This window comes from Vipera berus, assembly GCF_964194415.1.
Source record: "Vipera berus genome assembly, chromosome: 2".
Lineage (NCBI taxonomy): Eukaryota > Metazoa > Chordata > Lepidosauria > Squamata > Viperidae > Vipera > Vipera berus.
Genome location: NC_138203.1, coordinates 191655266 through 191681240, shown reverse-complemented (window position 1 = coordinate 191681240; position 25975 = coordinate 191655266). Strand labels below are relative to the sequence as shown.

The 25975-nt window shown below is 40.6% G+C and overlaps 2 protein-coding genes across 2 annotated transcripts in view; both read left to right on the top strand.

Moving 5' to 3' along the window:
• Positions 1 to 2908, top strand: part of ABLIM3 (actin binding LIM protein family member 3) — a gene marked incomplete at its 5' end in the record, with an annotated part of 91833 nt that extends 88925 nt beyond the window's left edge. Inside the window, one exon of the mRNA XM_081319028.1 lies at positions 2413 to 2908. Coding sequence (XP_081175154.1) covers positions 2413 to 2526 — 114 coding nt within the window. The 3' untranslated portion in view covers positions 2527 to 2908. The remainder of the gene's footprint in view (positions 1 to 2412) is intronic.
• A 9981-nt stretch (positions 2909 to 12889) lies between these two features.
• The window catches only part of AFAP1L1 (actin filament associated protein 1 like 1), an 82986-nt gene continuing 69900 nt past the window's right edge, over positions 12890 to 25975 (top strand). The window contains exon 1 of the mRNA XM_081316979.1: positions 12890 to 13075. Coding sequence (XP_081173105.1) covers positions 13048 to 13075 — 28 coding nt within the window. The 5' untranslated portion in view covers positions 12890 to 13047. The remainder of the gene's footprint in view (positions 13076 to 25975) is intronic.

Sequence of the window (25975 nt, the reverse complement as noted above, 5' to 3'; positions counted from 1 at the left end):
GATCTACTATAAAAGGCAGCAAATTTGCTGCATTTGGTAAATGACCAATTCATAGAAATCCCTTAGAAAAGAAGTACCTTACTCAAACTGGGAGCTGGAAAAATATTTCCCTTCCTTACATGTTCTTAGTAAGCCATACAACAGTAATATACAGTTGCTTAAAATTTTTCCCTCAAGTTGAGTCTGATTCTTGATGGGGGTTTCATAAATATACTAATCTAGTTCTTTTGGCAACAATAAAAGGTAGCTTATTTTCTGTTCCCTTTATTTTTTTGAGCAGTGTGTATAGATAGATAGATAGATAGATAGATAGATAGATAGATAGATAGATAGATAGATAGATATAGATATAGATATAGATATAGATATATAGTTATATAGATATATATATTGTATATTCAACCTAACTATACAAGTACTATCAGTTCAAGTAGCTAAGGAGTGTGCTGTTTCAGAGCCAATATTGCCACAATATTGAAATTGTGGCAACTTATAAATATGATTGATTTATTGATTGATAGATGATTGAAGTAGACAGACAGACAGAGCTAATCAAGAAAGGGGAAAATACTGAACCCACTGCATGAAAGGAAAATAAAAATTTCTGTGCCTTCTATAAGAGTGCTGTGGCTTAAGCCACTTTGCACCATTGTCTTATCCACTGTAGTTTTCTTCCTTCCCTGCCACCTTAGATGCCAGCAATAGCAACCAAAAGATTCCCTGCCTTTACACTGTTCTCATAGCTGCCTTGCATCATAAATGGGTAGGAGAAAACCAGACTGAGCCTGAGGGAGGGGGTCAAATGCATCATCAGTCATGAGTCCCTGCACACCAACAAGAGATCTAAGTCCAGCCCACTTTGAATGCCCTCTTAACTCCTGCCAATTTCCCTTGACCCTTAGTAGCTCAGATTCTTGTAGAGAGCTTAAGCTTGCAATAAATCTTTATACTCATTTGAACTTCTTGAATCTCCTAATTTCTCTAGAGCTTGACAGAATATTCTTTCTAAATCAATTTCTTTCCTCGTTTGTGGAACACAAGGCAAATCAATGGTCCTTGCAACATATTTTTCTTGTCTGTAGGTAATTAAGACTCAGGTTGTTTTCAGATGGACCTTTTGATCCACAGTTTTATGGTTCATCCTGATAATTTTCCAGTGGATGCAAAAAATATAATTTATATTCAGCTTAGATTTGGCCTTCTTTTTGTCAATTTTGTTCAAAGTAAAGAAATGGTAAGAAATACTTGGAGAGAAAAACCTAAAACAGAAACATAAATCATCAAAGATTTGGATATTCTCAACTGCTTCTGCTCCTAGAAGCTTAGGGCTTATTTATCACCCCTTCCTCCTACATTTTATTCCTGAATACGAACGTTGTGAGTATACAATCTTGTGTGCTACAGAAATGTTAATATTATAACAGCAGGAGGAGGAGGAGGATACACTACTTTGAGTCTAGAAGTATTTTGCAGAGAAAAATAAAAATACATAAAGAAAAACGCATGCAAGCACACACAATGCTTCCTTGCATGTCTAGATGTGTTCATGGTGAATTGGAACAGGCAGGTGATAATGGGCTGGATGAGAGACTGGGGTGGGTGACTCAGATATTTAGATCTCCAAATTCATCAAGGGCCACCTCTGGTATGAAACCTCTTGTTCTGTACCAGCCTGCTACCGGCCCTGCAGAAAAGGCAGGGACAACCCCTTTACAAACGGCAAGAGGCTGGAATTAAGCCTGCCAAATTTATTAAGATAAAACAGAGCAAAACAAGACACCAACCATGAAACAGGAGCTATGAAACAGGGATTAATCAAGCGGTTGCCTTCAGCAAACCAGCCCTCCCACGCATTCCCCTTTTATACAGTTCAGGGCGTGGCTTCTCTCTGCCTCCTTCCGAGGTGCCCCATTGCCTTCCTCTGTTTACTCCTGATTGACTGCCTCCTGCGTCGGGCGTCCTTGAACAGGGCCAGCTGTGGGTCATCTTCATCCACGCTGTCAGGCTCACACAGCTGGGTCTCCGTGGTAACCAGGTGGGAGGGGCCTGGCTGAGGGCTCTGCGGAGCCTCAAGGCCATCATCAGCAAGCTCTTCAACACCCCCCTCCTCCTCCTCTGAGTCGTCCGACCCAACTGCCGAACCCACAGGCTGACCCTGAATCACAACACCTTTTTCAATAAACCACCAAAAGGAATTGTGTGAATATTTGTACTACAAACTCCAGAAAATCGAACAGATTACTATGAAAGAAGGGTCATGTCTACATGCAGCCTCAAATGTAGAGCCTGAAGATACAGTGTAAACTGAAATGTTGCCTCAGAGCTTACATATCTTTCAAATCAGGTGCCTGTTGTCACACATGTACATTAGCCACACTTGTATAACGTCACACTTCCCTGTTCTCTTTCCAGCGCCATCTGTCTGCAGAGGAATTTTACCAGGTGTTTGGCATGACTATTGCTGAATTTGATCGCCTGGCTTTGTGGAAAAGGAATGAGTTGAAGAAGCAGGCTCGGCTCTTTTGAAAACAGTATATATAAAAACTATATAAATATCTCTATATAGAAGCTCTGTATACTACAGAGTAGAATCTCTAGCTGTTCTCTTTGGAAGACTGTAGAGTGAACCGAAGTGTCACAGATATTTTTATGCTCTTTGTTTCTTTTATTCTTTGTTTTTTTTTTGTTTTTTTTTAAAAAGAGTAACTGTTATTCGGGAAACTTTTCAAGTGTGGGGAGGATGTGGGAACCTGTTTTATACTGAACTGTTTCTTTTTCTTACATCAATGTTGAGAACCTTGAGCATTATCGTACCTCACTCATGAGCCTCTTAAAAGCAAATTTGAAGAGATAGGATGATGGAGCTGGGGGCATGCTTTGATAGAGCCAACCATCTTTATACGCCTCCCCTCTCTCCCATGGCTTCAGAATATCCGAGGTATGCTGCTCAATCAGGCCAAGGATTTATCTCAACCGGTTTTTGTCTCAACGGTAGCTCAACAAATACCTTCTGCATTTTTCTGTTATTTTCCTCACTATCTTATTCATATGTGTATGGATAGATTTCGGCTTTATTTGTGTCCTTTTATACTAGCACGTTTAAATCTTGGTGTAAAGTCACACACACACACACAAAAGTGTAAGAGAGAAAAAGAGAGAGAGATTTTGCACCAAGATTTAAAAATGTTGGTATAAAAGAACACAAATAAAGCCAAAGCTATCCAGTCAGCATTCTTTTTTTCTTATAGCAGACGTCCAGATGACTCTTGGAAATTAAAAAGATGGGCTTTAAGTTGATGAACATACCTAACATTCCTCCCTGCAGCATCCAGTAATCAGGTTGATGTATGGAGGCTTTATATAGTTATTAATGAGAGTAACAATTTTTAAAACTGTATTTCCATGAATAAATATTAGCTTCCAAAATTTCTTTTTTCTCTTGAGTTACAGTGGCATGCAGCTGTCTTGCATTCTTCTTCAGAGATCTGTAGAAAACAGTGCACCGAGAGACTTACTAAAATTCATTCTGGTTCAGCAGATATTCCTAATTTCAGGGAATAGAAAGCTAGGTTTCTTGGAACACAACATTATATGCTTACCTGAATAGTTAGGTACTTTAACTCAACTTTGGATATCGCTTACATTTGCACAGGTCTAGTGCTCTAGTGCTCTCCAACCATGCTGGACTAAAACTTCCAGAATGCATACTGAACTATAGGCACCAGTTTTGTAGAGGCTAGTTTGGAGGCACAATCTGTGATATACACCCAGTTAAAAATGATCTTCCTTTCCATTATTTCAGTTTCTTCTTACATTGCTAGTCACTTTAAGCAGTCAATTTTAAAAATCATTGCTACGAAATAGCTTAGCCTTACAAACTTAAGTTCAGACTTTAAAAATAGGGGGGGGGGGAAATCACAGGGAATAACTGGTACTACTATCCAATTCTCAAACAAAACAGTTCTATACCCTAATCAATAATTTGTTGAGTAAGGCATAATAGTGGAAATCCATTAACCATAGTTTAGAAGATACAGTGACTTGATTCACATAATATGCTAAATTAAAATCTAATAAACTATCTTATGGTTTAGCATGATATGTGAACCCTGTCACTACTGTTCTTTAAATAAACCTTGGCTGTGGTTGTTAGAAAAAGAATGAAGCTTTACCCAGGTACCGTATTTTCCGGCGTATAAGACGACTTTTTAACCCATGAAAATCTTCTCAAAAGTTGGGGGGTCGTCTTATACGCCCAGTCGTCTTATACGCCGGAAAATACGGTAGATGCGATGGGCAAAGCATTACATCTGAACTTTTATGTGAGTTTTATATGTTTTCCAAAAACAGCAATCCTATTGGGAATCAAACTTCGAACTTTCAAATGTGTATAAAAACTGTTGGACTATAGGGGAAAAAAAAGAGTTTGGAGAAGCCTTGGCACTTGAAATGTCTTGTTCATCTTTAATTTAACTAATTTAATTGCATACAATAAGTCTGGCCTTTCATGGTCACTAGCAACATTTCTGACATTGTGTCAAATCAGTAGGATCAACTTCTAAATGAAGAAATGTTCATGGAATGTTTTGATTTGGGAGCTTGTATGCTTGTTCTTTCTTAAAAGAAAAAGAAATTTCTTACCTAATACACTGTTTGAACAAAATAACTGTGAGTTGTCTCATATTGTTTTCTTATCGTTTCTTTCCTCTTTGAATGAATTGGCTCCAGAGCTGAATCTATGATTTCCAACTAGGTGGGCAAAAGCTTTTCTCTCTATACTGTATGAACTGATTACACTGCTCAGAGTCTCTGGAAGGGCAATGGCATCTAAATTAATGTAACAAATACATTCTTCTTTTAGATATTAGAGACTAATACCATATTAGTGTGGCATCTTTGTTGGTATCCAGTTTTGATTCTATTTAAAGAAAAGCCATTTTGTTAATGATGTTCTTCTACTTCAGTGTCAAGTTGACAATTGGTTTAGATGGTCAGCAAGGCTGTCTCCTACTCATAATTTTAGGATTCCAGTGTTTTAGTTCTCATTTCTGAAATCAATGATGATATAAGAATACAACACATTTTCCCCAGGAAGAAATGATTAATTCTATATTATACTGTGCATCTGCTTACTCTACCTGACAGAATGCTGATTACATATCAGAAGTAATGCTGCTTTTTACTAAGTGAAACGGTATACTGTATTACTCAAATCGTCTAACTTTTCATCATCCCCTAAGCATAACAGCAATTTTCACGCTCTTCCTATACGAAGGTATAACTGTATTCTATAACTCTATATTGTGGGTTAAGTGCACTCAAAGAAGCTTATTTCAGATTTGGCAATATTCAGGTTATGACAAAGAATTGCTTTAGTGATGCTAAACAAAAAAAAGAAAGAAAGATAATCTCTGGACAGTAATCAGAGATTCTAACTTCTTCATGCAATCAAATATTAATTGTAATTGTCGTTAATAATTCAGTTTAGTGCAGTAGTAAATGTATCTGGTCATATTTATATTGATTTATATTGATGTCAGAGAATTCTGAGAAGTATAAGATCTAAAATATATGCTGAGTTCCAGGTGGGCTAAACCTGCTTAAAACATCTTCTGCTCCACGGAAGAAAGCCTTATTGTGGTAAAACAAGACTGGAATGTAAATGCTTCCATTAAATAGTCTGAAGTCATCGCCTGACTTAATATTTATGGAACAGTTTTCCAATTCAATTCACTGCTGGTGGAGCAGTGGGCTAATGCCTCCTTAAGTAACACCAGCTGCCTGCAATTAGTGCAGGTTCGCATCCCACCAGGCTCAAGGTTGACTCAGCCTTCCATCCTTCGAGGTAGGTAAAATGAGGACCCAGATTGTTGGGGGCTATTAAGCTGACTTTGTAATAATGCCGCTTGGGTGTGTGTGTGAAAGCCCTAATAAGCAGGCATATACATAGAATGAAGGCTACTGCTAAGCTTGTAAGCCGCCCTGAGTCTTTGGAGAAGGGCGGGATATAAATGGAATAAAAATAAATAAATAAATAAAATAAATTTTTAGAAGTTACTTTATTCCAAAGGAAAGTCAGTTAAATTTAAACCTGGGAGAGTAGAATTGAAATTCTAGATAAAAGGTGAAGTTTTGGGGTAATCATATCTTTTTCAGCTCTAATGGCTTACTTTACAAAGTACTCTATGACAACAAAGGCAACTTAAGCCTTCCTGTTTGACAAGTAAATTTACATATGGAAGGTGACTCTGATGCTGTTCGCTTATATCCATGAAATATGCAGAAGCAAACAGTTTAAAACTTGTATCTCCAGAAAATATTTATCAGACTAATGGCTGTACCGTAATATTCTGCTTTACCGATGTAGCTACTCAAGGACTATTCAAATGCTATGATTTCTCTTTCAAGGAGCTTACAAAGTAGAAACTGTGTGGGCATCATCTTCACTAGCTATATGTTGCATTGGGGCCAATAGCTTTTCAAATTAATTTACTGGTACTCTTTTGATAAGGACATTAATAAGCATGCTTTCACCAGGCATGCTTAATTGTTCATTCAAATGTCTTCAGATGATCTCTTTCCCAATCTTGAGTTCTTTAACAATGCTTGAAATTATAGCCTGTCACCAGAGGATGTGGGGATGGAGGAAACCACAGGGTAGGCAGAGCTTTGCTTATGGCCTCAGGGCTTTCTTGTGCTGAAGGGTGCAAGAGAAGAGCAGGAAAGAAGGACAGGGATGGGGAGAAACCACAGGGCAATGTCTCTCAGGAAACCATGATGTAAAGGAGGCTGAATATTGTTACTGCCAAAAAACACAATAACAAGGATGTCCTCCAGGAGGGAGAGGTTCTGCCAGCTATACTCTGCCCCTTGATGAAGAAACTGCTGAATTCTCTACAGATCTCTCTCAACAGATCTCACTTATAAACCAGAAGGCATGCCCAGCCTGGTCTATTCTGTTCCTGACACCTAAGTTATCCTCCTTGTGTCCAAAGAATCCAGTCACAGGATCTGCCCCAAGCTGACTGCTTTCAATCTGCGATGGCCCTAGGACAGGGGTCTGTGGACCGTCACCAGTCTGTGACATGCCAGAAACGGCCACGTAAACAAGCAAAGCCCCATTCGCAGAATGCAGGCAGCACACAAAACCACGCCCCTTCCGGTCTGCAGAAAAACCTCTCTCCGCAGAACGGGTCCCTGATTGGGGACCACTGCCCTAGGAAATATGAGAGACTTAGGCTTAAATCTTGAACTTGATGTGAATCCTCAAACTTCCATGTTTCTCCATTAATTATAACTGTGGAAAAATGGCAAGTTGTTTTTTCCCTCTGTGTGGGCCAAAAATAAAACTAATCAGCTTTTAGTCCACTTTCCATTAAAGGTAATTTGAAATGGAGCTAAATTTGCAGGAATCATAGCATCATATGAGAAGATGATATATACTGAGTTGAACATGAAACATTTATTTTCCTTTTAAACGTGAGTGTTAATACCATTTTTTTAAATGGCACAATTAGAAATAATCTTAAGCATAGTCAACTTTTCAGAGAAGATAAATTCTGCCAAGCTTCAGATGATTACATTTGATAGTTTTCTAATGTTATATAATACAAAGTGAATGAGAATATTGTTGTTCTGGGTAATGAAATTTGTGGCCAAGTCATCGGCCTTATATAAATGGCAAAAAAGAGAGTTTTGTTGTAGAAAATGTTTTTGAATGTAGGTTTAATGGCATGCCTTAATATTCTTCATTTTTTACTTACTAGAAATGTTCACATCATTGGATGATTACATATTAAAATGCAAATTATATTTCCCCCCCTCTCAGGTTTATGAACTAGTACTTATGTAAATTTGTTAGCCTTGATTACAAAAAAAAAAAATCTCAATGCATTATGGGACATGGATCACTTTCTCAGCTAAAGAAAAGACGAAAATAATACTGGAAGCAAAATCCTACTTCCCAGAAAATAAATAAATAAATTTGTCATTCAGAAACTCCTGCCTGTCTGTCTGTCTGTCATCATATATCTATCTTCCCCCACCCAAAAAAAATCATTCTCTGGAACCAGGAAAGAATTGGAAATGCTATTTCCCCAGAGTGAAGACGAGCTATTTGTGCCTAATCTCAGCCATGAAAATCAGATTGGGTGGTCTCTAAAACAGCCCTAGAGTTTTGTTTTTTTCATAATTCCTACTGCTGTTTTTATTTCACTTTCAATGGATTAGTTGAATGGATCTCTGACTTATGATTCACAACGTATGATGTATGCCTGGAACATATGGATGCACTCAGAAAATAATCTCCACAAAAATCTACTAATCTATTTCATCTAAACCATCAGAAAGGTTCACAAACTGAACCATGAAATCATAGATATATATGAAAACTGATTGCTTATCAGACAATTTTCAGATTAGATGACAAAAATTCCAGTTTATTATAGCCTTTATTATAACAGGTCATTGCAGTATAGTGCCATAAAATATATACTAGCTGATTGTTAGTCCTTTAAAAGATCTGATGTTAGGTTGCCGCGAACTGAGGAATATCAACTGATTTAATTAAGACATCTCTTAATTTTGAAATCTGGGCCAAATACATTTATCATTCAGAAACTCCTAAACTACTAAATATTTTGAAGGTTCCAAACTTACAGTCAAAACTACTACTAAGATATTATATAGAAAACTTGCAAGTAACATAGAATAAAGGGTTAGAATCTGCTGTTTTGACAAATCAATAGTTTACAGTTTGAGACAGTGAATGATAAATTGATGTCCTATAATCTGTTTTAAAAAAGCCAGTTTGGTTATAGTAGTAAAAGTGCTGGCCTAGAAGCCAGGATATTGTGAATTTTAGAACTCTTGCCACTTAGGTATGAACAGTGCTTTTTTTGTAAAAGAAAAAGGTGCCGGAACTCACACATACAACCCGCCTTGCCTACCCTACAAGGTTCCATCCAAAAAAGGTGCCGGAACTCCGTTCTGAGCGTTCTATGAGAAAAAAAGCCCTGGGTATGAAAGACACTCGGCTTTGGGTCAGTCACTTTCTCTCAGTCCAACTCACTTCACAGGGTTGAGGGGGGAAACAGGAGGCAGGACTACTAAATATATTCACCATAAAAAAGATGGGATACAAATCTAATAATATAATCTTAAAATGTCATTAGGGTAGCAAAATATTACTTTGGGTTTAGTGGCTACCTCAGAGGATGGGTAGCAAGGCTTGGGTTTTTATTTCAATATAATGGAATTAATATTTTGGATTAGACGCCAACTCATTTTTTTAACTTATTTACAGTGGCACTATTAATTCATAAGATTGTTAAATGAGTATTGGGAAAAGAAATAATTGTTAAATATATGAATGTGGTGTTAAATTATATTCCCAAAATTTGGAATCTATAGTGTTATGAAACATTTCAGATTTACCTTTTAAGGGTTGCAGCAAAAACATGGTTATATTCCACTGGGGAAAAATCTTATTATCGTGTGAAGTCTTCTATTCTGTTACCTTTCTCCTTTCCTTTTGCTGTTCTTTTTTTTCCAATTTCCATTTAACTTTTAATTGTATCAGGTTAATGTGTGCATATTAAAAGCAAGTAAAAATATAAGCAATTAGATACCCAAAAATGTAACAGAAATAAAATGAAGACAAATATACTATAAAGTCAATGTAAATCCAAAGCTGCCAAATTCAAGCTAAATTCGAAGTGACCCTTACAATAATCTTGCAACCAAATATGGATGACTGAAATCTAGCATATTTACTTGGGATTAATATTTCATATAAAGCAGATTTATTCAGACCGTGATTCACTGCTAACAGGATGATTGCACCACAGTTTTCTTGTGGGAGAGATTGCATGACCACAAAATGAGGGAGGGGGGGCTTCCTGTACCAAATTGGCTACTTTGTGACAAACCCTCAAGTGAATGATGAGGTATGACTTCAAGCTGAGTGGTCTGTGAATCATACCAATAATCTATTTTCTATTGCTTCTCACTAAGGTGCTGAGAAATGCTAAAAGGTTTTCTTTTTCTTTTCTTGCCTTTTCTCTCCTTTCTTTTCCTCCCCTCCCCTCCCCTCTCCTTTCTCTTTTGTTTTCTTTTAACGAACCAGTACTAGTCACTTTTTACTACTATTGAGAATATTATAGGCATGGATAGCCTGTTTTCCCAAACTTTGAAACTCTCATTATTATTGTACTTCTGTATCAGGCATGGAAAAGGGACGCGGTGGCTCAGTGGGTTAGGACACTGAGCTTGTCGATCAGAAGGTTGGCAGTTTGGTGGATCAAATCCCGAGTGCTGCGTAACAGAGTGAGCGCCTGTTACTCGTCCCAGCTTCTGTCCACCTAGCAGTTCGAAAGCACGTAAAAATGCAAGTAGAAAAATAGGGACCACTACGGTGGGAAGGTAACAGCGTTCCGTGCTAGTCATGCCGGCCACATGACCACGGAGACGTCCTCAGACAAGCGCTGGTTCTTCGGCTTTGAAACAGAGATGAGCACCGGCCCCTAGAGTCGGAAACGACTAGCACGCATGTGCGGGGGAACCTTTACCTTTACCTTTATCAGGCATGGATTCCTTCTTTGTCATTGAATGCTAAGGAGTCTCCAGCCATTCCAGTTTTGCCTGTAAAGCAGATGTTCCAAAATAAAATAGTACAGTACAGACATCCATCAAGGGCTATCCTTCCCATCAGAACAGTTGCCCCAGTTAACAAATGCTGGATGGCAGAAAGCAATGGCAAGAGACTGAGTATCTGTCCTCTGCCTGGTTTGCTTGGCTGCTGCCCACAGATGTAGTGGGTGATGTTCTTCCATCACCTGTGATGATGGAAGAACTAGAAAAATCACATTCTGCAGCTGCAGCTGCCTTTACAAGGCTGTGTGGGTTTGTATGTGCTATGTCATTCAACACTTCAGACAAGCAGCCCTTATTGAATCCCATTGGAATTCAGCAACCTATCTGGGTAGAAAATATATTATAGGATTGCAATATATCCCATCTCCCCTTTTTTCCTACCTTACCTTTATGTTAGTGTTGGCTCCTGGTGACTGCTTGGATTTTCAAAACTGGTTTGCCATTGCCTTCTTCTTAGCACTGAGAGAAAGTGATTAGCCCAAAGACACCCAGCAGGACAACTCATAGTTTCTAGCCTGTTGCCTTAATCACTATACCAAACTAGTTCTTCTAACCCCATTTGTATGTGTATAGTAATTACTGATGCTGGCATTTCTAAGAACCTTTCTTGCCTGCAACTAACCATGCTGTAAATGTGCCCTAGCAATATTCTGGCATATCCCCACAACCTTGTTTTCATCTCATCCCTAACCTAGAAGTGACACAGCTGTGCTTTAGCTGTACTGGTCTTAAAAGGAGGTCTCAAAGTGTGGACAATTGTTAGGGTTCATCTTGGAAAGAATTCAGGTAGAGGACAATGACAGTACAGTTCAGACAGAGTTGGTGGTACGGAGAGCAATTTTCAAGCCAGGATAGTTCTTCTGCTGAACCAAAGAATGGCAGACTGAGCTTCAGTTCAGCATTGGAGAGCAGCCCTAACTCTACTTAGGAGGGGACTGCTGCCAGAAGTGACCTGAAAAGAATGGCAATCCTCTCTGCTTCAACCAGTGCATTGCATTTTTCTTACTTACAAAGACAAGTAGTATCCTACATTCTCCAATATATGGACAAGCATATTCCAACTGTATTAATTACATACTGCCCAGTCTTTATGACCTCACGCCTAGAGTTTCCTATATGAACTATGAACACTGTTAGAAAACTAACATGTGATAAGGAAAAATACAGTTCTTGAAGCCATTGGCAAAACTTACTTTGCCAGAGTAATGTATTAATGACCTACTAGGCTTCATAACGGGGACACGGTGGCTCAGTGGGTTAGGACGCTGAGCTTGTCGATCGGAAGGTCGGCAGTTTGGTGGGTCGAATCCCGAGTGCCGCATAACAGAGTGAGCGCCTGTTACTCATCCCAGCTTCTGCCAACCTAGCAGTTCGAAAGCACGTAAAAATACAAGTAGAAAAATAGGGACCACTCCGGTGGGAAGGTAACAGCGTTCCATGCGCCTTTGGTGTCTAGTCATATCGGCCACATGACCACTGAGACGTCCTCGGACAAGCGCTGGCTCTTCGGCTTTGAGACGGAGTTGAGCACCGGCCCCTAGAGTCGGAAACGACTAGCACGCATGTGCGGGGGAACCTTTACCTTTACCTTTAGGCTTCATAAACTGCCAAATAGTATGTGTCAAACACAGAAAATGGGGGGGGGGGAAGGGAAAAGCTAACAATGCGTATGGAGATGTATCCTATGGGTCAGTTCAATGCTTAATCTTAGAACAACTAATATAGGAATCTGAAGCTTGTATTTATTTGAACACTATTTTGCATTTTTGCCCGGAAGAAACCGGGAAATACGAGTTAAGTAACCAATATCAGCCTGGGCAAACATAGCTGAAGGTGGGCAGGCACGCACCCACAGAGTGAGGAGATGGGGAAAGCAGCTCTAAAAAGTGACCCAGTGAAGGGAGGGAAGGGGAAAAGCGCGCGCCACAGAAGGGGGGGAGCAGCGGGCCACGAGCCCGGCGGCCCCCCCCCCCCGCAGACACGCGCGCGCGCGCGCTCCAGGGAACACAGACCATTGTTGTTGTCTACTTCGCAGACGGTCGCACCTGGTCCGGAAGGGCGGGGCAAGCGAGCGGAGTCGGCCCAGCAGCGGCCAGAGGTTCGCTCCACGAAGGGCGCATCTTGACCGTACGGCGCTAAGACCTGGCAGCCTTCCTGAGGCGGAGGAAGCGGCAGCAGGGAGGGACTGCGCGGCGATTGTTGAGGGAGCCGGCTGAGAGGTTGACATTTGTGCGCCGTGGAGCGGCGCGCATCCCCTGTCCATACTCGGGGCCGGACCAAGCCGAGCCGAGCCGCGCTGGGAGCTTCCCCGCGCTCAAGTAGCCGGCTTGTGGCAAGCGAGATCGGGCGGGGGGCGCACGTGCTGGCCGGGCTGTCTCCTGTCTCCCGTCGTTCATGCTCCGGACCATGGACAGACTCAGCGGTAAGGCTTGCCCGAACAAGGGCTGTTCCAGCTTTCCTCTCAAAGGCGTCTCAAAGATTTTTCTTTTATTTTACAAAAATCTGTTTAGCTGGAGCGGCGGCGGGCTGAGGGGAACTGTCAGTTCGCGCTCCCGGGAAAGGGCGCCGCTGCTGCTGCTGCTGTTGTTGCCGCTTTGGGAGGAAGGCGTGCTAACTGGGGCTGGGAGGGGTGGGGGGGAATGCTTTCAAAACCAGCCTAGGTTGCAAGCGCGCATCCCGAGACGGCCGAGCGCTTCCTCTCCGCGCGTTATCTTCTTTTGCACCACTTCCAATAGGTAGCCTCGTTTCTGGGCGCGAGAGCAGCAGTTTGCCCCCAGACTGAGAGCCCTCGTTCTGGTCTGGTCCGGGGAGGGGGGGGCGAGCCACGCCCACTCGAACTCGCATTCACGACACGTTCCGCCTGGGGCAATTCCATTGTGGGGATCGAGCGCGAAGTGGGGGGGGAGAGAGAGAGAGAGAGAGAGAGAGAGAGAGAGAGAGAGAGAGAGAGAGAGAGAGAGAGAGAGAGAGAGAGACAAAAAAGAGGACGGGTGGGGAAAATTTAGGCGGGCGTGGGAGCAGTGCAAGATTCGCGCGGCTGGAAGAATATTTGGAAGCCTGATTGTAGTAGGTTGCCAAATCGACTGTGCGCTGTGCCCAGAAGCGTTTGGGTACACGCGCGTGCCTGTATGTTGGTGAAACGGGCAGTCGGGACCACGTCGAGACACGGGGAAAGCAGAATTATGGGAAGTCTTCCTGTGTGCAAAAAAACAACAACAAACCCCCCCCCCCCCAAAAAAAAACCTAAAAGCATAGCCAAGGCGAGCTGTGCGCACCCAAAAGCTTCCACCCCGGCATTGTCTTCTTAATATAGGGCTTTGTGTAACCTGTAACGCCGGAGGCGGAGGCTTGCGGTTGCCAAATGGCGCTCCTCGAACTTCCTTGGCAGGCTGACTGCGTGCCTCAACATTGTTTCTTTGCCGTTACTAAAGATCCGTCGGGGACTATAATGCCTGATATTCGGTGCAAAGGCCGTCGAGGGGTTACATCTTTCTTAAACGTACTGGGGGTGGTGGGGAGGGGGGAAGGGGTCTTCTCGGACCAGTGCTTTTTTTTGTATAAGAAAAAGGTGCCGGAACTCACACATGTCATACAACCCGCCTTGCCTGTCCTACAAGGTTCCATCCAAAAAAGGTGCCGGAACTCCCTTCTGAGCGTTCTATGAGAAAAAAAGCCCTGGCTCGGACAATGACTCGCACAAACGTTGAGTCTGAGATGGAGAAGGCAAAAAATGATAGATCGCTGCATGTAAATAGGCAACCTACTTTCCAAAAGACATCGCGATCTTAAGACTGTGGCTCCATCTGTGCGCGTATGCATTGTGCACAAGAAAAAAACAACAATAACAATTCCTCAAAAAAGGGATCAGGAATGTTGCTTGAGGCTTTAAAGTGTGTGTGTGTGGGGGAGGCATTAGTGTACAAAGACCAGCCGTATTTACTCCATATTTATTCACTGTTGTAAATATAAAATTAGATAAGCCAATCCAAAAGTACTAGACAAGAGGAGACGAGACTTTTGACCTGGGTTATGTGAGCGCCTGTTACTCGTCCCAGCTTCTGCCAACCTAGCAGTTCGAAAGCACGTAAAAATGCAAGTAGAAAAATAGGGACCACTCCGGTGGGAAGGTAACAGCGTTCCGTGCGCCTTTGGCGTCTAGTCATGCCGGCCACATGACCACGGAGACGTCCTTGGAGAAGCGCTGGCTCTTCGGCTTTGAAACGGAGATGAGCACCGGCCCCTAGAGTCGGAAACGACTAGCACGCATGTGCGAGGGAACCTTTACCTTTACCTTTTATGTGATGCTAAAAAAATGGGCAACTTGGTTCCTATTTCTGAGTTCATTTTGCTACATTACTTTGGGATAGCTGTTGAAAATGCTGGTGCTGGTGCTAGGTACAGAGACGTATGAAAATCAGCCTGGACTGAACTTAGTTCCCATTGACTTCTGGGCAGCCTGTCTCCAACTTGGTGTCTCCCAGATGTGTTCAGGAGTCTCATCTGCCAGAATTTCCAGACAGTGTTGGCTCTGCTACCTAGAATTTTGAGAGCTGTAATCCAAACACACCTGGAGGCAAGACCCCTGTTGGGGAAGTTTACACCAGAGGTCTGCTGTTAATTTTGAAAGGTTTTTTAAGAGCTGTGTGTGCTGGGTTCATGTATCATTATGCAAGTATCCATTAGTTATCATAGTGTGGCTATAAGAACCTGCATCTTGTGGCCATCTTTGGTCTAGCTGGTGATTAAGGCTAGAAAGCCAGAAATTGTGAGTTCTAGTCCTTCCTTATGCATGAAAGCCAGTTGGGTGGCCTTGGGCCAGTCACTGTCAGCCAACTCATTTAATAGGTTTGTTGTTGTAGGGAAAATAGGAAAAGGGTGTCTTGTTGGATATGTTTGCCACTTTGAGTTATTTGTAAAAATAAAGGTGGGATACAAATAAATAAACAAATGTCTCAGGTGTCCTCCTCATGATTTCACTTCAGACATAGGTAGAAGAATAAGGCAAAAAAAAAGGAGTGTATGGGGGGAGGTCAATTCAAGCATTCTTAGGCACACTCATAACTGATTGTGCAACCAGAAGATCCTTAAATTGCTTTGCATATTTTAAGACTACCAACAGAAGAGAATATTTGTAGCTCAGAATTGAACTTTTGGTGCCCTCTGAGGTTGGTTGTTTACTTGCAGATGTTTCATAATCCAACTAAGAAATCTCTTCAGGGCTGCGGGGAGTGGGGTTTGTTTAAATACACTGGCTTGGTTTGTGATAAACCCCATTTTCTCCTAGTTGGATAATGTAATGTTGCCTAGTTGGGTAATGAAACAACTAAGCTCAGAAAGCTCTAAGGACCCCACAATATTTTAAGATTACATTTCCCCAAGATGGAAACCTCCTGATGTTTTGAACTTCAATCCCCATAATTCTCAGCCAGAATGTTCTAGAACAGGGGTCTCAAGCCCGATTGCATTGCAGGCCATATCGTGACGTATCAAGCTTGGTTTGCCCTTGCGAGGCTAGGGTGGGCGCGGCCTGCAAGTGCTGGATGCAGGCCATGTGTGGGACATGCCAGGTCTAAAAGTTAGATCTAACAACTGAAAGTTCCCAAATTGGGAAATAGTGGTTGAGATGATGTGTCCATATTTTGGGGAGGTGGACTTTTGCAATTCAGTTACTGGACTAAGATAAAAAGATATTGTACCTTTATTTTTAAGTTTATTTTTTTTTTGGGGGGGGCTTAGACTTTTTATTGTAATATTTCAGTGACAGTGACTTTTCATGCATTATCAGTCTTGACAACTTTCCTTTTATCTCTCATTTGGAGAGAAATTGCAAAAGAGTCATGTGATAGCCATTTTGCCCTTCTTTCCATTATTATTATTATTTTATTATTTATTAAACTTATATACCGCCCTTCTCCCATAGGACCCAGGGTGGTTCACATCTCATTCATGAGGCAGAACCAGATCTTGGAACTGCTTAGATTAGGAAATTAATTCTGATACACGTTTTCGCAGGCTACACCCCTCTCATAAGCTTCACAAAGCATTATTCTGAAATTGGATGGATGCTCATACTTCATAAGAGAGAACTTTAGAAAAAAAGTTCATGGGAAGGATACAGAGGTAGTAACAATTACTTTATTAAGAGTGACCATCCATAGAACAGTTGTTGGGTGTGATATAGACATTCTTGTCTTGGTGAGCTGATTAACAGATGTCAGCATGATTTTTTTAATATGTAGCAGATTACTCTCTCTCTCTCTCTCTCTCTCTCTCTCTCTCTCTGGAAACTGGCATTCAATGGAATCTTAACTGTTCATGTCTGGAAATGCTATGTATATCTCCTCTATATACAGGGTGCACATTCCAACAATAGTCTGAGCAGCTGTGAGGACAGCCTTGATGGGATCCTTGCTATGATATGTGACTATAAATAAACCCTCTTTTGCACTTGACCACCATTGGCTTCTGCTAAAAAACGAAAACTTTTTGACGGAAGAGGAGTTTCAGTAGAAAATAACATAATACAGTACTGTAGCAGCTGGCTGCAGGGCACTGGCACCAAGAAATAGGAAAATAAATTTCCTCTTTCCTGCTTACATGGGTGGTACTAATATGATCTTACTTACCATGGGTGGTACTAATATGATCTTTGGTTTGGTGGGGTTGAAATCAGAGTGGAATAATACTGCAATCCTGGAAAAGCCAGCCTTGCTCCCTTTTCTTACAAAGAAAAAACAGTCTATAATGGCACACTTCCTTTGTAGAACATGGAAATGGTGATGACTCTGTCCCTGTCTCCTACCTTGAAGCTGTGTCTGACTATATTCAGGCCCTTATCCTGTTACACATTCATTGTTAAGGTAAGAATGAAGATCCAGTGTCTTTCAGAGGTTGGATTATTATTTCCATTATCTCTGTTCATAGCCCTGGCTTGGTTGGGGCTGATGGTTTAAAGTCCGTCACTCTCTGAAAAGACTTTCCTCACCCTGAACTCAAGGCTTGCCATTCAGAATCTCAGAATAACAGAGTTGGAATTCAGTTTTTCTGCTCCATTTTTGCAACCCTTCTGAAACAGAAAACAGTAAGAAGAACAGATAATATAACTCTTAGAAATGTTTTACTTATCACCTTGATCCCAGTAGAGAAGCTTCTTAAATGAAAATAAGTTCTGAAATATAATGAAATTGATCTGCAAGTGACCAAGTGTATACCTTGGTTACTGGCACAAACTGTTTATATATAGACTGGATTACACATTATTGTTTTTAACATCAAGTTATATTGTATTATAATTACAACTATCCTTTTCTATTAAATCTCTAGGCAACTTATGTGACATGTCTTCCTTCTTTTTAACCCTGTAAATTAGACTAGGAAATAGTGACTTAACCAAAGTAACTTAGCATACTTCATAGGAGAGAAATGTTAGTCTATGGCAGACATGTCAAACACAAGGCCCGGGGGCCGGATCCGGCCCGCGAAGTGGTTTCATGTGGCCCGCGAAGCCATCCTGGAAATAGTGAGGGAACGGCCCCCACTGCCTTGGCCCTGGCCCAGAGACCCTCCTTCTGTCAGAGACCCTCAGATCTGTCCCACTCCTGCCCAGGCCCCCATAGGCACCCTTGATGCGAACGATGTAGAGCTGGCCACGCCCACCCAGTAGGCCATATGCACTCTAGCCACACCCACCCAGTAGGCCATATGCACTCTAGCCACGCCCACCCAGTAGGCCACAGCCACCCAGGCCATACCCACCCGGCCCCCTGAGGGCAACCGCAATGCTGATGCGGCCCTCAATGAAATTGAGTTTGACACCCCTGGTCTATGGTGACAGAAATCAGCCCACTTCACCTGATTTCATCTCATGAAAACTTATGCCTTTTGATAAAAAATTGTCAGTCAAAAAGGTGCTGCCAGACTCCTGATTTTTTAACAGCTTTTGTATTTGAGGGCAGGTTGAACCTGCATTACCCAGTTCCCTTACAAAACCTTAAAACACTACACTGTGTCAAATAAATGATAATGATGTCTATTACTGGAAGAAAAGAAGATGCATTAGATGGTGTAATAATGAATTTAGTTTGAAAAAGCTTATATGTACCACAGAATTACTAATGGACTCAGTCATCATGTTGTCTATTAAGCACTTGAACAAACAAACAAACAAATAAAACAGGTAGTTCTCAACTTCTGATCAGTCATTTAGCAAGTATTCAAAGTTACAATAGACCTTCCTAGAGCTATTCAGGGTCTTCTTTGTAATCCATTTTTATACATTTATAATCACAAACTCATTTTCCAGTCCTCTGAACAGGTTGCAAAATGGGACAAGGTAGCCAAAGCTTGGTGATTGTTTATCTAAAATATCACTGAGTATGTTATTTAGAGTTAGGAGGTAGCAATATTTGTACTTTCTTTGGAGACACCTGTTTTTTTGCAGCTTGCAGCACCTAAAATAGCATTACTGTGAACTTTTCTTTAGGCTGGTGGTTCCAACAGCTCTTTAATACAGTCACACCTTCAAAAAAAATGGTTAGAACCAATTTATGTGTGTTCCTCTTGCCTTCTCTTTCCTCCTTTCCCTTGTAGAAGTAGTGTATGGACATTCAAGCCCAAATCTCTAAAACAAGTATTACAGAGAAGCAAGAAACAGAAATCCTGGGTGAGCTACTGAAAGGGCATATCAAGAATAGGGCATCTCAACCTAAAATGGTAGTCTCTAATCTTCTCTGCAGGACTTTTATTACTATGGCAACCTCCTGTTGAAGAGCCACTGTTTGTAGACCTAGCTTTATTTAAACACTACAGAAATGCCAGCATTTTAGGCTGCTTTAGCTTTTATTTTGTGGTAAGTTTAATGGCTTACATACTTAAAAGGAACAAGATTTATAATAAATTGCTATTGGCATCTGGACTGCCCTGAATAGGTGGATAATGTAAAATCTTGATTTCCTTCCAAAACCTACCTACCTATCTTCCTTTGATGAAAGCCATGTGAGAGAAACAGGATAATAAGTAAATAGGATAGGTTGAATTCTTTCCAAAGTGTGTAGAAGAATAGACTTGATGCACCCTACAGATTCATGATTCCCCTGGCTATATAATTAAATGCCCAATTAATGGTTGATGTGGGTATAAAAATATAGGTTAAATGTGACATTAGCCAAAATCTGGTCGTTATATTGTCTATGATCTAGCTTTCTTGAGGTATTTTCAGTTAGATGCTGTGGCCAAGATATATTATAGCTATCCTGTGTTTTAGTCTTAATAATTTACAGTTGTACAAGAAAATACAAGAAATGGGAGAAAACACACAACAGTTACGAATGAAAGGCAGTATTGGAGAGATTGCATGATAAAAGCCTTGCCTGAAAGTATTAGAGTCATAAAGTCCAGACATGTTGTCTGTGGAGAGATTGAAACCATTTAGCAATCATTGTATTGATTCTTAGATTGAACTGCTATCTCATCTGATCTAACTTTATTCCCATGATAAGAGGATTTTTTTTCTATGTCTGAATGCAGGTAAGATATTTGGCTACTAGCATATATAGACTGTGATAGGGAAAGGAAATATTTGCATAACTATTAGACTGGGGCAAAGGTCATGGTTGGTTAAAACTATGTAAGTGGATTTTTGTCATGATGTCCCTCAGTTTGAAATGATCCCCTCCCAGCAGAATAGAAACTGGGAATCTGATTGTAAATTGCATATAAATGCAATTAATTAGCTATCTCTTCTTCATGGAAGTACTTCAGTGTTACAATGGCTGAATGAGCTGAGCCCAAAGCAGAACTGATAGAATAATCTGAAAGACCTCTGCAAAGTACAACTGATTCTAGCAACTTAATTGTCTTTTAACTAAACTCTGTGAAAATAAAATGGTGATGCCCTTTGTCTGAATGTCCTGTTGTTCCTAAATACATTTTCCTTGCTCTTTGGAAAAATTCCATAATCTTGCTTCATTATAAAAAGGTTTCTGATCAAATAATGAGTTATGTTCAAAGAAAAAGTGGCCATAGTTATGCTGGCTGGCTGGCATGTTAATAACTTACTGTATTTCTACTCTCCACTGAACTTGTCCCGCTCTTGAGTCCTTTAGTATGTACAAATAGTGGGGAAGAAGAGGACAACCTCTTTGTTTCTTCATGCACAAAGAAAGTTGGAATGCTTCCAGACAAAACAAGAAAATGTTGATGTTAAGGTCCTTCCTTTTGTCTAAGCTGCAGATACAGGTAGTCCTTGACTTACATTTATTTAGCAAGTCTTCAAAGTTACAGTGGCACTGAAAAAGAAGTGACTTATGACTGTTTTTTACACTTGTGATTGTTGCAACATTCTCAATGGTCATGGGATCAAAATTTGAACGCTTGGTAACCGGCATTCGTTTATGATAGTTGCACTGTCCCGGGGTCATGTGATCAGCTTTTGCAACCTTCTGACAAGCAAAATCAAGGGGGAAGCCAGATTCACTTAACCAAGTTAACTTAAATCTGTTAATGGTAATGACCTACAAAGCCCTCCATGGCATGGGTCCAGAATACCTTGGGGAGCACCTGCAGCCGGCGTCAACTTCCCTCCGCCCAGTACGCTCCCACAGAGAGGGCCTCCTCAGGGTGCCGCCGGTCAAAGAATGCCGACTGGTGGCCCCCAGGGGGAGAGCGTTCTCTGTGGGTGCACCGGATTTATGGAACCATCTTCCGGTTGAGCTCCGGATGGCGCCCGATCTCCGCTCCTTCCGGCGCGACCTTAAAACCTATCTCTTTAAACAAGCTGGCCTGGCCTGATGGGACGGGGTGGGATTTTTATTAACGACTTCAATTTTAAATTTGTATTATCTCTGGGCATTGTTTAATTATGTTTTAATAATCTAATTTTAACTTTTGTATCTAATTTTTATGTATTGCCCTGTTCACTGCCCTGAGTCTCTTGAGAGAAGGGTGGTATATAAATTAAATTAATAAATAAATAAATAAATAAACTGCAGTGATTCACTTAACAGCTGTGGCAAGAAAGGTTAGATGAGGCAAAACTCACTTAACAACTGTCTTGCTTAGCAAACAAAATTTTGGGCTTGATTGTGGTTGTAAATTGAGAACTATTTTTATGCTTGGAGAAAAGAGTCCACAGAGAGAATTGGAGTGAGGGGAAGCTATTGCCTTCATCTCTTGCTTGTGAATCTGGAGGGGCATCTGGTTTCCAGATGGGAAGCAGAATTCTATATTAGATACATTTTCTTCCCCTTCTGGATCAGCTGTTCTCAACTGGGGCCCTAGGATATTTCATAGGGGCCACAGAGGGAAAACATGTGGCAGGGCCACAGTACAAAATCAAATTGTGTTTGTTTGTTTGTTTGTTTGTTTGTTTGTTTGTTTATTTATTAGTTGAATTTATATACCGCCCTATTCCCAAAGGGAATAGTACTAACATGTTGGTGCCAGAAAATGCACCTGCCACTGTCCCATGTTTATACCCAAGAATAGGACCTGGACAGGGGGAGCCACAGGAGAAAAACAAAATTTGGAAGGGGGGCACGGGTGAAAACAAAAGGTTGAGAAATTCAGTTCTAGATGACGACATCTACAAGCTCTTGATGTTTTCATTAGATTGATGAAAGTGGTGTTGAAGGGTAATGCTACAATCCCTGCCTGTTTTGTATTTGTATCCTGTGATCACACAAACTTATAAAATGGGATGGAGCTTGCAATGTAACATTGCAATGGAAGTGCTAGATCCTATGGATGCCTCTGAATGTACAGCACTGTTTTGTTTGTGATTACTTTCTGGATATACTGGTCAAAACAGACTTATCTGCTTCTGTTTTGGATGGCTGAAGTATAAGCCTTGAGCATTTTTTAAGAGGCCAGAGGCTGTGTAAAATCTTTTGATAGCATAATATAAATTGTATATTTCAATGTGTGTTCCTTGTGATTCATCCCTTATGTGGCATGTTTTAAGTTCCAATTAAGAAGAATGTAGAACGAGAAAGACTATGAACAATACTATTTTAAAATGCCCCACTGTATAGACAACTGCAAGTTAATTACAAAGCTGTGGGGACTAATATCCAGATTCCTTGTAAGAGAGTCAGAAGCAAATGTCTTCCTATTTACCTAACAGTAGTTGTATATATATAAGTCTGGAGCACTTACACAGCTACAAAAGGAAAATTCTTTCTGTTTAGCCATTTTCTTGATTTAATCTTTCCCTAAACCATGATTAACTTTGCAGTATATTTTAAAAGCATACCTCCTCTGACTTTACACGTATGCAGGAGAAAACTACGATGGTCAAGAATTGAGCAACTGATTCTGAAGGAAGATATATTACTGTCTATTGTGCTGTCATTCTGACAAAGTCTTGATATTTTAACTGAAGTACAGTATATGCCTTTAATTTACCGCATATTAATTTTCCTCCAGTTGCATATTCATTTTTGTTTTATCAGGAGCTGAGTGATGTCATGTAAGAAACCTTATAATTACTAGCTTGGGTTTAACGTTTTGGACTATTATGCACATGTGGAGCTGTACAGCCCCAGAAGAAGGGTGACACTGGATTGGGTGGGAGGAATCCTGAATCATTCTTGATTAGTTGCCTAAAATCCACTATGGGAATTCCACCCTTTTGTAAAATTCAGCCAAATGTAAGGGTGTGTGTTTTGAAATGGGAAGGGAAGGGATAAGATCACCCCTCAGCTGTTACTGAGTACAGCAAGAAGCTCTCCCCCACACTGTTGCAATGTTTTCCCTTAGATATTAGCCCAATGCACTAGTCAAAAACTCATTACAATGACAACTCTCTACAATATATTCCCTCCTCCCAACTCACACACACCCCCAAATTAGAAGGATGTAAAGCCATTTCTCTCATATTTGTTTTTCTCTACATGGCTTTGAAAATTTGTACTGAGATGTGAACATGAGTACTAGGGGGAAAAGGGAAGTGTTAAATGAAAATTGAAGTCGTCTAAATGTTTATTCACATCAGCTCAGAAAAGCTGTCCTTGCACTATTTTACCATGTAGATTTCATGACACCACAGAGATCTTCCTTTTTTTTCCTAAAGGTGATATGACAAACCTCCAAGAAACTGCAAATATTGCTATTTAACCTTTGCTTCTAGTGCTATTTATATATTCATGGGTATATTTGTATTATGTATACTTACATTTCTGTCATGCAAATTCCATAAATCCACCCTTTTCCATTTCCTTTATTCTTTTCCCCATGTTTTTCCAGGGATGGATTAGTGGAGGGTAGTCTGTAGTGCTACTCAAGTCATATTTATGTGTAATATAACTTAAAGTAATTGTGGGCTATATAGGTAGTCCTTGACTTACGACCATAATTGAGCCCAAAATTTCCACTGCTACGCAAGACAGTTGTTAAGTGAATTTTGCTCCATTATACATTTCTTGCTACAGTTGTTAAGTAAATCACTGCAGTTGTTAAGTCAGTAACATGTTTAAGTGAATCTAGCTCCCCAATTGACTTTGCTTGTTAGAAGGTTGTAAAAGGTGATCACATGACCTTGGAACACTGCAACCATCATAAATACATGCCAATTACCAGGCGTGTTAATTTTGATCATGTAACCACAAGAATGTTGCAATGGTTGTAGGTTTTAAAAAATAGTCACAAGTCACTTTTGTCAGTGCTGTTGGACTGTCAAATGGTCACTAAGTGAAAGATTGTAAGTTGAGGACTACCTATACTAGATATACTCAGCCTTCCATCCTTCCGAGGTAGGTAAAATGAGGACCCAGATTGTTGGGGGCAATTAAGCTGACTTTGTAATAATGCCGCTTGGGGGTGTGTGTGTGAAAGCCCTAATAAGCAGGCATATACATAGAATGAAGGCTACTGCTAAGCTTGTAAGCCGCCCTGAGTCTTCGGAGAAGGGCGGGATATAAATGGAATTAAAATAAAAAAATAAAAAAAATATGAGTAACAAAATGTTTCCTTTATTATCAGCTGTGCCAAATAAGAACAAAATTGTGGAAATAAATCCAAACACTACTGAAGATCCAAAGTTTCACATGTGGGAGAGCTTTTAGCCAAGAATAGCATAGCTTTTTGATTACTGGCTAGCATTTATTTCATTGTCAAGTAGGCAAGCCCTGCTTATGCTTTCAGTACTTGTCTCTTTATCTATAGATGGTGCTGATGTCAGCAAAATCAATCAAAGAAAAAACCAAAGTATCCTTTGGATCCTTCTTTCTATTTCCTTGGTGGAGCAGTGGGCTAATGCCTCCTTAAGTAACACCAGCTGCCTGCAATTAGTGCAGGTTCGCATCCCACCAGGCTCAAGGTTGACTCAGCCTTCCATCCTTCAGAGGTAGGTAAAATGAGGACCCAGATTGTTGGGGGCAATAAGCTGACTTTGTAATAATGCCGCTTGGGGGGGTGTATGAAAGCCCTAATAAGCAGGCATATACATAGAATGAAGGCTACTGCTAAGTTTGTAAGCCACCCTGAGTCTTCGGAGAAGGGCGGGATATAAATGAAATTAAAAAAAAATAAAACCACAGGATTTGGTAACACAATAGAGTCGCTTATTTCATTATCTGAACATGTGTAACCTGTAATGACAATTTTCAGAAGGAATACATAGCCTAATTGCCCAGCTGGAATAGATGACAGGCAGAATTTCTTGTTTAGCTATTGCTGATACAGCACTGATGAACATTGTAATCATGCTTGCATATAATTATACCATTGTAAGTTAGGACTTGAGTGTCTTCAAGAAATAAATACTATTACTATGGATGTCTGCAGGAAAAAGCACGGGCAGCAAATAATGAAATGTGCACAACTATCAGGATGTAAATACCGTGACAGCCATCCCTTTGTCAGATGTCAGACTGCCAATCCATAAGGCCAGAGTTTGCATGATGACATCCTTTGCATGCATTGTCATTTTGATATCATCATGGTTTTCTGTGGTCCTCACAGATGCTGATAATAGTTATTTGAACTGTTGCATTTTTTCAAATATGATTTGGAGAATTGCTGTAGACCTTGTACATACCTGAGCACAGCACCCCTATTCTGTCTACTAAACGATCCCATCTAGTTTTACACTTCTTCATTAGTCTGAAGAAATTTGTGTCTGGTTTTAGGGCTATCCCCTTAAAACAGCCTTCTCATTTATCAGGCTTGTGTGGATACCTGAACAAAGAAAGACTGTTTTAATGAGTAGCAGAGAGGTGCTGTTTTGCATGATATATGAAACATTTCTTCCATATCATGTTTGAAATGTACAGGCCTGGATCTCAAAAATATTTTGCCTTTCATCTTATAACTGGGGAATAGAACA